Raw genomic sequence first — 14,613 nt, 5'->3', positions numbered from 1 at the left:
ATGACCGAGAGGAGAGGAGACATGTAGCTGTTCTCAACAAGCCCTGTTATTACTGCAGAAAGTCTAATTGTAGCCTCCCCTGGGAGAGGGTGTGGAGTGTGTGTGTGGGTGCAGACACATATGCGCCTGTTTGTACGTGTGTGGTTTGTGTGTGTGTGTGTGTGCGCGCGCACGCCCACTCTGGTGCCAGGTTTGGACAGGAGAACACAGCTGTAGACTTGCGTTATACCCAACTGCTGGACAGCCCGTGTGAAAGGCAGGCGGGACAGGAAACCCCGTAGCAGACACCAAGAACCCCTTCAAATGAACCGCTCCTTCTTTTCCTCCATCCCTGTGCCCTGCCCTGGCGTGTGTGTGGAAACACAACATTGCCACTGCAAAATGCACCTGTGCAGGAATGAAACAACCAGCGAGAGAAACCGAGCTCTAAAGGGAGGCGGACAAGCTAAGCCAGTGTCTTTGTGTTTGTCCCAGTGCATTTTGGGAACTGTAGTTTCAAAGTGAATGTGGCGCTCCACCGTGACCCTGAATATTTGGTTCGCCGACAACCTGCCCAGGGGCATGACCGACGCCGACTCCAAGCACAGACGGAACTTCCTGCGCCCATAGCCAGCCTCCTGCTCTTTAGAAGGGGTCAAAGGTCTGCCCTAGGCAGTGCTCCCTCCCTGGGTTACTGGGCTGATCTCTCCTCCCGCTGCGCTGCGGCGAGCAGCCCAACTGCAGGCTGCCTGACAGCCTCTGCCGGCCTCTGCTGGGCTGCCTGGCTGCCTGGCCCCGCCGGGGCCCCGGGGGGGAGGGCGGCTGGGCAGGCAGAGCTGGCAGCCTGGCCTGTTGCCTCCTGTCTTTTTCGGCACGGCGGTCTGCGCAGCGCTGAGGTACCGTGGAGTACCTCACACTTAAAGGGGATGAAGGGGATGGCCTGGAGGGCCTCAGGTAGGAAGTGTTGGAAGATAAGGGTGTGTGTGTGTGTGTGTGTGTGTGTGTGTGTCCAGTAGCAGGTGCAACAGGACAGAATCTGTACTGAAGGGAAGGCTCTAGCTGGCAGTGATCTTTTAGATCTTTTAGAGCAATAGGGGCCAGCTTGGCTACACACGCACACACATACACGCACACATACACGCACACACATACATGCACACACACACACATGCACAAGCGCACACGCATGCGCACACACACACGCACGCGCACACATGCGCATACGCACACATACACGCGCGCACACACACGCACACACACACATACACGCACACACACATACACGCGCACACACACACACACGCATGCACGCACACGTACACGCTCGCACACACACGCACACACACATACACGCACACACACGCACGCACACACACACACACACACGCACACACACATACACGCACGCACACGTACACGCTCGCACGCACACACACATACACGCACACACACACACGCACGCACGCACACACACACACACACACGCACGCACACACACACACACACACACACACACACACATACACGCGCGCACGCACGCGTTCGCCTGTTTTAGGTTGACATGCGACCCATCCCACCCCTTCCCACACCAGCTAACAGCGTAAAGACTAAAAGTGTCAGTGATCCTCTGAGGAGCCATCGAGCGCAGGCTGTGTGTTTGATCAAAGCCAAACACATCCCCCAACTGCTGGCTGACGTTTACACACACTATCACGTATGATCTCCAGAGCGTGCGAACAGCTATAGGTTCTTGTGTAAAAACAGATGTGAGAGAGGTTTGACAGTCTGTCTGTGTGTGTGTGTGTGTGTGTGTGTGTGTGTGTTAGGAGACCTGTGCGAGGAGGTGGTGGACCCCTGTCTCCTTGGCTTTGACCCTTGCCAACACGACTCTAAGTGCGTGCCCTTGGGTAGAGGATACAGGTGAGTGGCTCTGCTCCAGAGAGACCCATCTCCCATGACCTCTGCATTAAGGTCAGAGTTCAGGGGGCAGGCCTGTGTGAGTGCTCCAACAGATGTCAGGTCTGGTTCCATCTGCTGATCAGACAGCACAAGTGTGTAATTGCTCGCAAAATGTCTTAGTTAGAATCGAATTAGACATGCTTGAAAATATTTAATATGTTTTGACTACCACAAAGGGGTATGTTCAAAGTGTGCGTGCGTGTGTGTTTGTGTGTGTGCGCGTGCTGCAGATGTGAGTGTCTGCCAGGCTATGTAGGGCAGCGCTGTGAGCAGGACTATAATGACTGCGTAGAGAACAAGTGTCAGCATGGAGCAGAGTGTGTGGACGCCATCAACGGCTACACGTGTGTGTGCAAGGATGGCTTCAGGTGAGACACACACACACACACACGAACTCACATACGCTCCTACTGGCACACACAACAAATGCAGAATTAATGTTTGGATTAACTAACGTTTGTCGTTCTGCACCGTGCATCGTTTGGTCATTGTAAGTACAGCATTGACATAACACTGACATTAGAGAAGGCTACAAAAGAATCCCTGGGAATGAACGTTTTTACTGGGTGCTGGGAGTGTCTCTGGTCTCGGATGCTTCAGGCGAGTGCTCAGCGGGTGTCCTCTGGGTGTTTGGAGGATTTGCATCATTCACACTGTCCAGAAAATGCCAATCATTTTGGTCAAAATTAGACGGACCTGTGTTTAGCCATGTCACACGGAGGGACCATCACTGTGTTTGAATCTGGAATATGTAGCATATAATATTGCAGTAGCAGTATGATAGTGGTATCATGATTGAAATGGCCGTATATTTAGCAATATCACACAGTTCTAGGAAGTATTGCACCATTCATATGGCTCAGTAAGTGTCAGATTATTCCAAAATATACACACACATTCATATTCTCTCTCTCTCTCTCTCTCCCATACACACGCACACACACACACACACACACACACACACACACACACACACACACACACACACACACACACACAGACTAACCTCCTGAGCTCCAGATGGTGCTTTATTATATGGCACTGGGCTGTCTCATCTGAGGCAAATGGCAGATGAATCTCCATGTGGCTAATTATAACGCTATAAGTGTGGGACTGCCCTGTGCATCAGAGTGAGGTGTGGTTATAGGTATTTGTGTGTGTGTGTGTGTGTGTGTGTATCTATGTCTATTGCATTCAGTGCCAGCAAGGAGCAGCTTGGCACAACCCATCATTATCTTCTGAGAGTGTTATGCAGTTTCTGCAGCCATTGGGTGCACGTTAGCTCTCTCTGCAGTGCTTAGCCCCTCCCCCTGCTCCAGGTGCACGTTAGCTCTCTCTGCAGTGCTTAGCCCCTCCCCCTGCTCCAGGTGCACGTTAGCTCTCTCTGCAGTGCTTAGCCCCTCCCCCTGCTCCAGGTGCACGTTAGCTCTCTCTGCAGTGCTTAACCCCTCCCCCTGCTCCAGGTGCACGTTAGCTCTCTCTGCAGTGCTTAACCCCTCCCCCTGCTCCAGGTGCACGTTCGCTCTCTCTGCAGTGCTTAGCCCCTCCCCCTGCTCCAGGTGCACGTTAGCTCTCTCTGCAGTGCTTAGCCCCTCCCCCTGCTCCAGGTGCACGTTCGCTCTCTCTGCAGTGCTTAGCCCCTCCCCCTGCTCCAGGTGCACGTTAGCTCTCTCTGCAGTGCTTAGCCCCTCCCCCAGGCATAGCTGGTAATTAAGTGTTAGTGGCTTTAATTTGGCTCACCACCTTCCCTGGTGCTTCGTCAATGCTGTAACACAACACTAATCAGAGTAACATATAATATAATGAAAATCTAGAAGTGCATTGGGATGACAAAACTGTTCCGCTACTGAGAAAGCAAACTGATGAATGTTTAGGAACATTTATGGATCGGAGTGATTGTGAGCCTCTGTGTTTTTCTCTCTCGCTCTCTCTCTCCTTCTCTCTTGCTTCCTGCCCCCAGCGGGCTGTTCTGCGAGAACCCTCCTCCCATGATCCTCCTCCAGAAGACGAGTCCGTGTGACCAGTCGGACTGCCAGAATGGCGCCCCCTGCGTGCTGGTGGAGTCCGAGCCCGTCTGCCGCTGCCTGCCGGGCTTCTTCGGCTCCAAGTGTGAGAAGACGCTCACCGCCCACTTCCTGGGCAAGGACTCGTTCATAGAGCTGTCCGGCGCCAACGTGCGCCCCTCCACTCACATATCCCTCCAGGTATGAGCTGCAGCCCCCACGCCCTCGCAGCAGACGCTCCGAGCGCTTTTTCCGCGGCCTTTCGCAGCCTATAAGTAGGCTTATATCTGTGCTGCTCAGGATTGGGGTTTGTCTGCTCCTAACACTTCTCTAAGGCTGGGTAATTAGCTCACGTATCGGATGAAGTGTCTAGACCATTCAGTGCCGGAGATCTCTGCAGGACTGTGAGTGGGTTTGACCTGGCAGATTCATCGCCGGCACCACGACCTGAACGTCTGTAAACGCGGCGCTGTTCCTGCTCCCGCCACGACGTTATCAGAATGCCACCTTTTGTCCGCCGGCGGGAATAAAGTCTCCCCGGAAGACACGTGTTACGGTGACGGAAGGCAAACCGGGTGCGTTATCGCCCAAGATCAGGAGCCTGACCAAGCCACACACACCCCGCCCCCCTGCCCCCCCGCAGCTGGACTGCCCCTCGCCACCGACGGGGCAGCCGAATGTTAATTAAAAGAGGAGGAGCTAAAAATAACCCGCCTGCCTCTCCATCGCTCTGAGCTGCTGGTGTCGGGCTTCACGGGAGAGTCGCTGACACCTTCAGAAACCTCAAGGGTTTGTGGGTGGGGTGGATCAGACACAGCCGGCGGTCTGTGTTGAAAAAGAAGCTGTCAGCTGTTTAGAAAACACAACTTTTTGTTCTATTTATTATTAGTATGAGTAGTAGCGGTAGTAGCAGCAGTAGTAGTAGTGTATGTTAGACCAAGGGAAGCCTGGGAAACGTGTGGCTTGGCCATGGCAGTTAACGCTTTTTTGAGCCTCCGCTCGTGCGGTAGGTCAGCGTCGCTCGGCTGCCTCGCGAAATGTCCTTTAGCTGAGATTTGGCGCTAGTGCTTGTCCAGCACGCATGCTAGCTGCTCACACGGCTACAGGCTACCGGGCAAGAGGCTGGCGACTCCACCGGGGCTCGTTCGACGTGGGCTTGGACCTTCCACACTTCATAAACCCCGTTTTCTTCTGTCTCTCCCTCTCTCTCCCTCTCCCCCGTTCGCGGTCGCGATTAGAACGAGGCTGCTGGCCCCGGGTTGTTCGCAGGCGTCCTGTCTGACACGCTTGCCTGAGCTTGAAGCGTTTGGGACTAAGCCCCGCGGCTCCTCACGGGACCTCCTCCCTGCGCTCTGTGCAGGTAGCCACTGACAAGGATCACGGCGTGCTGCTGTACAAGGAGGATCACGAACCCTTAGCTCTAGAGCTGTACCAGGGCCACATCCGGCTGATGTATGACATCACCAAGTACCCTCCGACCACCGTGTACAGGTAAGGACCGAGCAGAGCCGGGTCTCCAGGCTTCCTATCTGCCGTTGCTCATTGTGAGGCAAGTCTCACATACACGCATGCGTACATATACACCCCCTCCCCACACACACACACACACACACACACGTCTCATCCTAACAAGGCCATTTCGGCTTCTATGTCTCATCTCCTTGAGCCCCTTTGCTCAGTGGAGCACCATAATGACATTTTCAGATCAGTGGTCCCTTTGTGCCCACCTGTGGGTTCATCTGAGTACACAGGGTTGTTGGCAGTCATTTAGAAACCCCTCTGAGCTCCTGCTAAATTAGATTTCCTATCCCTCTGTACGCTTACCGGTCACTTTATTAGAAACCCTAATAAAGTGCATTTTTATAAGGTGCATTTTTATAAGTGTACATTTACGGACTGTAGCACATCTATTGACAGCCGTCGTTTATAATACCCCCGACGACCGGGTATTAGTTAGGTGTCAAATGATGGCACTATAGAGCAGTGGCACTTACACATCAGGAACATGGCGGTGGGCATCAAGACCAAGTTTATCGGACCCAACGGCATTGTGGAGTTCGTACGCGTCGTTCTCACCCCTGGGTTAAGAGCGTTTTCTATCCAGAAACTCCCAGGCAACGGTGATCTCGCGGTCAGAAGGTAAGCGTGAGTGAAGGGCTAAAGGGGGGCTGGCCATGTCGAGCCGGAGAGCCTGCTTCGGCCGCGAGGCGTGTCCGAGTCGAGTTGCAGGGCGAAAGTCTCCAGGTGTGCCATCCTGCCTCCCGACTGAGCGAACAGGAAACTCCCAATCCGCAGATAGCGGCAGATGAGACGGGCTTCTGTTTAATGGTCTACGGGGGAGACCCAGGGCCGAGCCAGTCGTGTAGGCCCTGCCTGCTAGAGAGACCGTATCAATCCAGGGGCAAAGCGCCCCTCTTAACTCACGCCACCGGCCAGGGCCTCGTTCGATTGCTCCTTCAGGAGTGTCACGGCATGGGAAAATGACGCTCCGTCTAGGAATGGCGCATTTGTGCCACATGATAGCCCGACTCGTGCAAAGACCTGATCCTTCTGAGGTCACTACTACCACAGGGGTATTAGTGTGGCTATCCGGTACACCCGCGCGGTTTATCTGTGTAGTGTGTTTATGCGATCTGTGCGTGCACAGCTCCTGCTGAGCGATAAGACGAGGTGAACCCGGCGCGCTGGTTCCGACGGGGGGATGCGTTCTAGGAGGTGCCAGCAGCCGACAGGTCACGTCCGAGACCTGCCGCCCTACCGCTAAGCCCGGTCAGGGGATCCGGAGCTTGTCTGTCTGCTGCGGGTCAGCTCTTGGGGAGGGAGAGCGCAGCTGGGGCACGCACCTCCCAGAGGTTCCGGAACCGGCCGGGCGATCGGCTTGGAACGCCACAGCGGTCCACCCTTCCGCCCGCCGCCTCGCCCAAGCCAACTAGAAAGCCAGAGGAAAAGAGAAAAGCGGCGGAAATATATTTTTCGCGAGAGCCAAGGACGGCGAGCAAGTAGCCGGGGGGGTCCGCGGAGAGGAGCAGACTGAGGAAAGACGGATCAGACCCCAGAGAGAGTGACTGAGCGCTGGCAAAGGGTGAAGGACAATTCTCAGTGCAGAGCGATCTCGGCGGACGGGGTGGGGCGGAGAGAGGAGGGTGGGCAGTAAAGGATCATTAGCGTCGGATGAATGTGTGGGGCCTCGTTGCCCGTGAACACGCTGAACGCTGTGCCCTTTCCCAAATGCCACACTAATCTCACTATTAGTTTAAGGGGCCGTGCAGGCACTCCTCCATCCGCTGTGTCTCTGCGGCCATCGCAGGTCTCTCCGGACCCCCACCCCCACCCCCTCGCCCGCCCAGCCCTGCACCACGCCTAACCCCACTCTGCAGAAAGCAGCCGGCGTTCGCCATGGCGACCGTGTCGAGTGTGGCCGGGGGTGGGTGGTTATTGGCCGTTTTCTTTCCCCTGCACTTGGGATCAGTACTCACACACTCAGGCCGGAGCAGAAACTGGAGTCCTTCAGAGGTGCAGCCAAGAGAAGCGAACCCAGAGGACATGGTGGAGATGGAGCAGAGCAGCCTTGGGCTGGCCGGGTCAGGTCGGACCCGGGCCGGGGGACCGGGCCTTGAACCTGCGGTCGGGCTAGCAGTATGAGCTGGGGCTGGGCTTTTGAGCTGGACTGCAACACCATTTTAGATCAAACCAGGTCCGATCCGAGTCCATTTACCCATAAAGAGCACGGCTTCTTAGTACTCTGCTCCTGTAATCCCCTGAAAGCACAGTTCTGAATGTCTGAATGTTGATTTTGAAACATGTAAACACCTCTGCACACTGATCGCTGAACCACATATCTGATGACAGCTCAGCTTTCTGAGGCTAGTGGTGCCTGTATATTTGACGTTTATAATGCGGGTTCTCAGAGAGGAATCTGAGTATTTTATTTTCTCCTGACAAGAAACTGACCCCATCACACACCCCACCTCACCCCTGCTCACCCCCCCCCCCCTTCAAAAATATTATGATCTCTGGAAAATTTCTGCCTGTCCAAATGCAAACAAAAGCCCTATACTGGTAAATGCTGCGGCTTCAGAGTTGCTGGCTTAGTCTCTGGTGACCCCTAGTGGTACCGTCAAGCATCGGACATCATATTCTCACTCCTATATTGAGAGAACTGGGTTCAAAACTTTTTTTTCATCGTTTAAGAAGCAGGGCCAGGCTATACCGTAAAATAATGCCTGAGGAACAAGGTGGTATTTGTTTATCAAAGGGTCGGGCAGCAGACGTTCTACTCTGGAGGACCCAGCAAGCAATCTTTATCGGTTGTGAAGAGCATGTTACGAAACCCAGAATTCGAGTTATGAGGCAACGCCCCTGACCACACGGATGGGTCCGGACTGGGCCGAGGACACGATCAGCGCCTGCAGCCTTCCCACGTCTGCGATGGAAAAGCCGCGCTCCGGCCAGCTCAAACACGAGCACGGGTGCCCGGTGCCGGCCCGGTTGCCTCGCGCCTCCGATCATGTCCAATGCGGGATGGCTGTAGCCAGCCATTGGGAAAGGGGGAAGCATAGCCGGACTGGTAACGGTCAACACGAGTGCATTTTATGAGACGCCAGGCCTTTTCCCAGAATTTACACCCCATTAGTTTGAGCTGTTAACCCAATGGTTGAGCAACCTGACCTGCAGCGCAGTTGGAGGAAAGTGTCCGATTCTCACCACGCAGAGACTCGATTTTTTGACACATCATGCCCGTGTAATGGTCTTGGCCAGGTACTCGTCTTTTCGTAGAAAGAGATGGCAAACCGGGGCAGAACACACGGCAAAGAGTTGTGTTTAGTGGGGAAGCCACACTCCGCTGGCCGTAATCTCTCTATCCCTCTCTCCTTGCTCCCCTTCTCTCTCTCTTCTTTTTTTCCCTCCATTTTTCTCCAACCCACTCTCTCTCTCTCTCTCTCTCTCTCTCTCTCTCTCTCTCTCTCGCTTCCTCTGCCAAACCACTGTCTCTAGCTGTCTGTGGCCGCCTGTGTTCCCTCCAGGAATAACTCCTGCAGCTGAGTTTTTGTAGCCACAGTCGACCTGCTTTCTCAGGCTCTCATGTCAGTTCGCAGGGGCTCAGCGGGGTCACGCCCCCATACGCCATGCTCAGACAGAACGCAATTGCCCTACTTCACCGGGGCCAGGCTAGCATGGGAAGCTGCAGCTCGGCTGTGGGCGTATTCAGACTTGGGGCCGCGGGAGCGGTGTGTTATCCCCCCTCCAACGGGGTGGGAGGCTCACGGTCGTATCCCGGGCGCTCCGACTCGCCGACCCGGCCATCGGGGGCCACCGTCGCGGCTCCGTCCGTGCGAGTGGTCTTGCTGCGAGTGTCGGAGGGGGCGCGCACCCACTCGGGAGAGGACGTTTGGGCTCTGCAGTGCGCCTGAGGGAAGGCCCTCGGGCCACGCACGCTCCTCGGGTTCCGCCGGCGCCAAACCAGAGCTCACAAAAAGCACAGCCGCCAGAATCATCAGCTTAGCCAACGCCGGAGCGCGCAGGCCAGACTCTGTTCTAGTATGACATGCCAAGATGGAGACCATGTAGAGTCATTAATATACCCTCTCTGTCTCTTTGTCTGTGTGTGTGTGTGTGTGTGTGTGTGTGTGTGTGTGTGTAAGTGTGGAGTCGGTGAATGATGGCACCTTCCACACAGTGGAGCTATTGATCCAAAATCAGACTCTGAGTCTGGTGGTGGATAAGGGAGCCCCTAAGAGTCTAGGCAAACTGCCCCGCCCCCCTGTAGTGGAGCCCAGCACCCAACTCTACATTGGAGGTCGGAATCAAACACACACTCACGCCTTGAACACTCGCCCTACTTCGAAGGCTAATTAATATTAAAGTCATTTCATGGCTACGATCCTGTCTTTTGGTCTAAAAATGTTAAAAGGTGTTTAATATTAATATTTAATACAGAAATACAGTATTCAGCATATAAAAGATGTTTTTAGTTTAGCCACACAGTACTGACTAGCGTTACGACCAATCGGCCGCTTCCAGGTGTGCCCTCGGCGCTTGGCTCCTTGGCCCTTCGCACGGGGCCCGACCGCCCCGCCCAGTCCTTCGTCGGCTGCATCCACAGCGTGCGCATCAACGGCGAGCTACAGGAGCTAGTCACGGGGTCGGCGGGCTTAGAGGGCGTGCTGGCGGGCTGCCACTCCTGTAGTGTATGCACGGGGCAGGGCCCGTGCAGGCAGCGAGGCGAGGTGGGTGTCACCTGCGAGTGTCCCGCCAGCAGCAGCGGACCGCTGTGCGAGCAACGGAGCTCCCCCAACCCCTGCCTGGGCAGCAGGTACACACACACACACACACACACACACAGTCGCATTTCGTGTTGTGTTTTGCCTATTCACACTGCGCCCTCTCACTGGTGTGCGAGCACAGGTGTGTACAAGGCCTGTGTGTGCCTAAGGACTCGTCCTACAGCTGCAAGTGCGCGCCGGGCCACTCGGGCCAGTACTGCGAGAGGAGAGAGGAACCAGCGGCCTGCAGGGGGCAGCACTGTGGGAACGGCCAATGCAAGGTGGACGAGGGGGGGGCGCCTGTGTGCCACTGCCAGCCAGGCTACACGGGAACAGACTGCAACACGGGTAGGCTGCTGTACTGTTGATGATACCAAAAAAGAAATCAATCAGAAATCCAACCACGCCCACTTGCATTAGCCGTTTATCTCCAAAAGCAGACATGACATTTAGCTGACACTTTTGTACAAAGCAAGTTACAATTCTGAGTGAACGCAACTTGTGCAACTGAGGGTTGAGGGCCTTGCTCAGGCAACGTTGGGGCTTGAACTGGCAACCTTCTGATTACAAGTCAAGTACTTAACCACTGAGCTACCACTGCCCACCAGGCATAACCAGGTTTCATAGCAAGTCAGATGGTTCAATGAGTTCGGAATGTCAAGCACATTTAATACTGTACTGCAGTGACACTCACAGTTCAGTCCTTTATGGTCAGAGATTCCAGGTCTCCCGGTTTCCTCCCTTCAACTAGTGGTAAAGAATTGTTTGTGTCTTTTCAGTTGCACAAATTAAACCATTAAACTAACAGTAATTAAAATTAAACAAGGGCAAGATTTTGATTTAAGAGGCACAATTGGCTATCTTGGCTGCATTTAAAGAGAAAAGCATTTGGTGAGTCGTATGGTTCCATCATTGAAGTCAACGCATCCTCCATGTCTCTCCTCCTCTTCCCAGAAGTTACCTGCCAGGGGGAGATGGTCCGTGAGCCGCTCAAACGTCACATGGGCCACAGGACGTGCACATCCACGAGTCGGGTGCCCCGTGTGGAGTGCCCCCGCGTGTGCCACCCGGGCCTCTGCTGTGCCCCCTCCAAGAGCCGCAGGCGGAAAATCAGCTTCAAGTGCTCCGACAGCTCGTCCTTCTCGGAAGAGATAGAGACAGCCCTGGAGTGCAGCTGCTCGAAGTGCCCCTCGTAACGACGGAACCGCCGAAAACCGCCGGAACCACGCTTCTGACCACAATTTCACAAGGAGCCAGAGGGAAAGAAGATATATTGTAAAATAAAAAAACAAATAGAACTTATTTTTATTAAGGGATTTTTTTTCTAAAGAAGAGACTGTTTTTATGAAGTTTCTTATGTGTGAATAGTTATTTTGTATTAATGAAAAGAAAAAAAAATCACACACGCAGATTAACATTCCTGAAAATATATGAATTTATATATATATATATATATATATATATATATATATATGTATATGTATGTATATATATACATACATATACATGTATATGTATGTATGTATGTATGTATGTATATGTGTGTGTGTGTGTGTGTGTGTGTGTGTGTGTGTATATATGTATGTGTGTGTGTAAATCTATATAAGTATACAACCTAACCTAAGGATTAATTTGGTTTGTGTATTGCATGTCTGTGTGAAGGTGTGAAAGGAGTTTTCAGGACACTTGAAGCCGTATTAAAATGTGTCTGTGCTGCCAGTCATGCCCCCCCCCGACACACACACGGAGTGCGCCAACCCTTCGTTGTGCTCTGCCGGTAAAAACAGGAACTGTGCCTCTTCTGCAGCCTGCCTTGCGATGGACTCCAGAGAGCTCACCTGTGGAGCTACAGGAATGGACCTCTTACCCAAGCTCTGAGCTGCTCGCCGCCTTCCCGTGCCAATCAGAAGCCTTTTCTGTTGGGTTTGGTTGGTTTTTTTTTGTTTTTGGTTTGTGTGTTCGTTCTTATTTTTGCTTATTTTCTTTGTTTTAACCATCCGAGAGCGAGGGCCGCCATGTCCCTAGACGGACAGCTCCGGACTGGTCCTCGCACGTCAGAGCTGAATGAATCTCCCTGCCATTTCCTTGCACGGGAAGTGCGTGTAGCTGAATGTGAACTGCTGCTCTGCTGTGGTCTAGTGGAGCAGCGACAGCCGGCGGTGGAGGGGTGGGGCATCCTCCCCTCAGCCCGGCCTTACCCGGTATGCTTGTCTCCTACACACCTCCTGTAGCACGGGCCAGCGGTACAGAGCACAGCTCCGATGGAAAGAAAGCTCTCCATACTGACGCAGTATTCCACCATAATCATCCCTTACTAATATATTAAACACAAATATGTTACACCATTACTACTGTATTTTGTATGCTATACCTGTTGTTGTTGTTGTTTTTCCCCTTAAACAAGCAAGGTTTTATCAGTGTCCATTTCAAAAGGAGATTGAGGGTGTGTAATTTCCCATAGGAGAAGTTAATTGGCGTTTAAAAATAAAAACATTCCATGTAGCCTCGGTTTGTACAGCCCAGCCCTTCATTAAGGAAACGTATGACAAGTAAAATGAGCTGACATGCTAACATCTGTAAAGATCAAAATGATGGAGCCAATAGCAGATCATTTGTGGTTGAATATGACCTAGAGAGTGATGAATAACATACTATGAATGTTGAATTAAAACCTTTAGTGAAACTGTTTTGTTTATTGATGTTTATTAATGTACCAGGGCATTTTGCTAACTTTGAGGACTGAGAAACACTTAGGGCCCACACTTACTGGGGGGGCAATATATATATATAAAATATTAGCACAACCAAATATTTTCCTTTTTTTAATGAGTTATCCGCTGTGGCTCTTTCCGTAGTACTTTTTGTCTTCCACTAGATGGCGCTATTCACGTCTTTGGCCAGACTGCGTATATAACGTTACTTCACTCTGCGTGGTCCGGGGCTTAAACTGGGAGACTGCTTGACAGATCAGCGCCCCCTCTGTGTGTTTACGGCTCAAAACAAGAACAGCGTAAACTGCAGATAATATGAAGGTTGCCTCGACTTACCGACTCCTCACTCGCCTCATTATCCCATTTCATAATCCCGTGGAAAGTAAAGCGTTATGAATGACATTCTTAGCGTATTAAAGGAGTATAGCCGGCTACAGCCCAACAGTGCCAGTGTGATCCGCGGCCGGACTGGGAGGCTTGCCCCGTGGAGTATCAGCCTGTTAATTACGAGAGCTAATCTGGGTATATAGGCCAGGGCCCAGCGAGGATGCGTGTTTACGAAGGGAAGGAGCTCTCTCTTTTCCATGCCTGTCAAACCCTTTCACGTCGTCTCTCATTATCTTCAGTGGCTCGTCTCCGAAACTTGGCATTCCCTCTCAATCCCCTCGATTGCATTTCTTCGCCCTGCAGGGAGGAAAAGGCCGTCTTTGCAGTGCTAGGGCATGTCGGGTTATTAACATGGAGGGGGTTTAGATTTCAGGAGCTGCTTTTCATGGGGGTCGGCGGGGAGCTGCGCGGATCCCGCCGAACAGCTGGTTGCGGCCGGACGCAGAAACTACGCAGATGGCGCCCAGCTACCAGTGTGGTCACCCAAGGACCCGAAAGATGCCCAAGAGCGCAAATTCGAGACCAGTGCGGGTTTGAAAGGGGACTGCTGGCTACATCAGTTGCAAAACAAAACAGCACAACATCATACAGCGGTTAAAACGGTCCTTTATGCAGTTACTCATAAATCTAGTTGTTGAATGTGATGCCATCAAATGCTTGGTTAATATAATGAGGATTGCGATATGTTTTAAAACTGCACAATGACCCGTTGTGGTTCAAAGGCCAATGTGTCATTTCTGGTAAATTGTTGAGGAAATGCTTCTTTATTGTAGTGGAGGATGGCGAAATAGTTAGCAGTCTGATCATGCGAAGTGGAATTGCGGATTGCTCATCCGCTATTTTTCTCTTTTTAGGGGGGTCTGCACATTGGAAGTCTTCCGTGGCGCCCCATTATTGTTGTGTCCTGTATTTCTTAACACCGCATTCATAGCCATACCATTAGGTGTCAGTAAACGCTTTGAGCGCTACAGGTAGAGAAGCGAGGTTGTTGTATGCCTGCCTGATAGAATAAATTTATGAGCTGAGATGCCCCTCGCCTTTTGGTCAGCAACCGTAGTCTTTTGGGCGGCCGCGTCTCACTTTAGCTGGCAGCTCTTGCGGGATTCATTCAAATAACGCTTGAAGAATGTAAAATGACATTTCGCTCGTACACACAATGTTTTCCTAGCCTGCTTGCTGTATTAACTACAGTGTGTGGATACGTGTTTGCCGACAGAGGTTCAATCCGATGCGGGTCGCTCGGTTCAAGCAGCCTCCAAGACTCCATACCTCCAGGTTCTTGCATATGGATACCCCTTTTTGGTTTTCTGT

General features: G+C 52.5%; 1 protein-coding gene across 3 annotated transcripts in view; it reads left to right on the top strand.

The window, feature by feature from the left end:
- The window catches only part of slit3 (slit homolog 3 (Drosophila)), a 119,052-nt gene extending 106,165 nt beyond the window's left edge, over nucleotides 1-12,887 (top strand). For 2 of the 3 annotated variants that reach the window (XM_035532272.2, XM_035532274.2), the window contains 8 exons: nucleotides 1,806-1,899; nucleotides 2,169-2,306; nucleotides 3,899-4,142; nucleotides 5,302-5,432; nucleotides 9,584-9,738; nucleotides 9,963-10,254; nucleotides 10,347-10,552; nucleotides 11,159-12,887. In XM_035532272.2, coding sequence (XP_035388165.1) covers nucleotides 1,806-1,899; nucleotides 2,169-2,306; nucleotides 3,899-4,142; nucleotides 5,302-5,432; nucleotides 9,584-9,738; nucleotides 9,963-10,254; nucleotides 10,347-10,552; nucleotides 11,159-11,400 — 1,502 coding nt within the window. In that variant the 3' untranslated portion in view covers nucleotides 11,401-12,887. The remainder of the gene's footprint in view (nucleotides 1-1,805; nucleotides 1,900-2,168; nucleotides 2,307-3,898; nucleotides 4,143-5,301; nucleotides 5,433-9,583; nucleotides 9,739-9,962; nucleotides 10,255-10,346; nucleotides 10,553-11,158) is intronic. The other variant, XM_035532273.2, reaches the window with a different exon arrangement.
- The last annotated feature ends 1,726 nt before the right edge of the window (nucleotides 12,888-14,613 follow it).

This window comes from Electrophorus electricus, chromosome 16 (assembly GCF_041902795.1).
Source record: "Electrophorus electricus isolate QZ-2024a chromosome 16, ASM4190279v1, whole genome shotgun sequence".
Classification (NCBI taxonomy): Eukaryota; Metazoa; Chordata; class Actinopteri; order Gymnotiformes; family Gymnotidae; genus Electrophorus; species Electrophorus electricus.
This window is presented reverse-complemented; position numbering and strand designations above follow the sequence as displayed.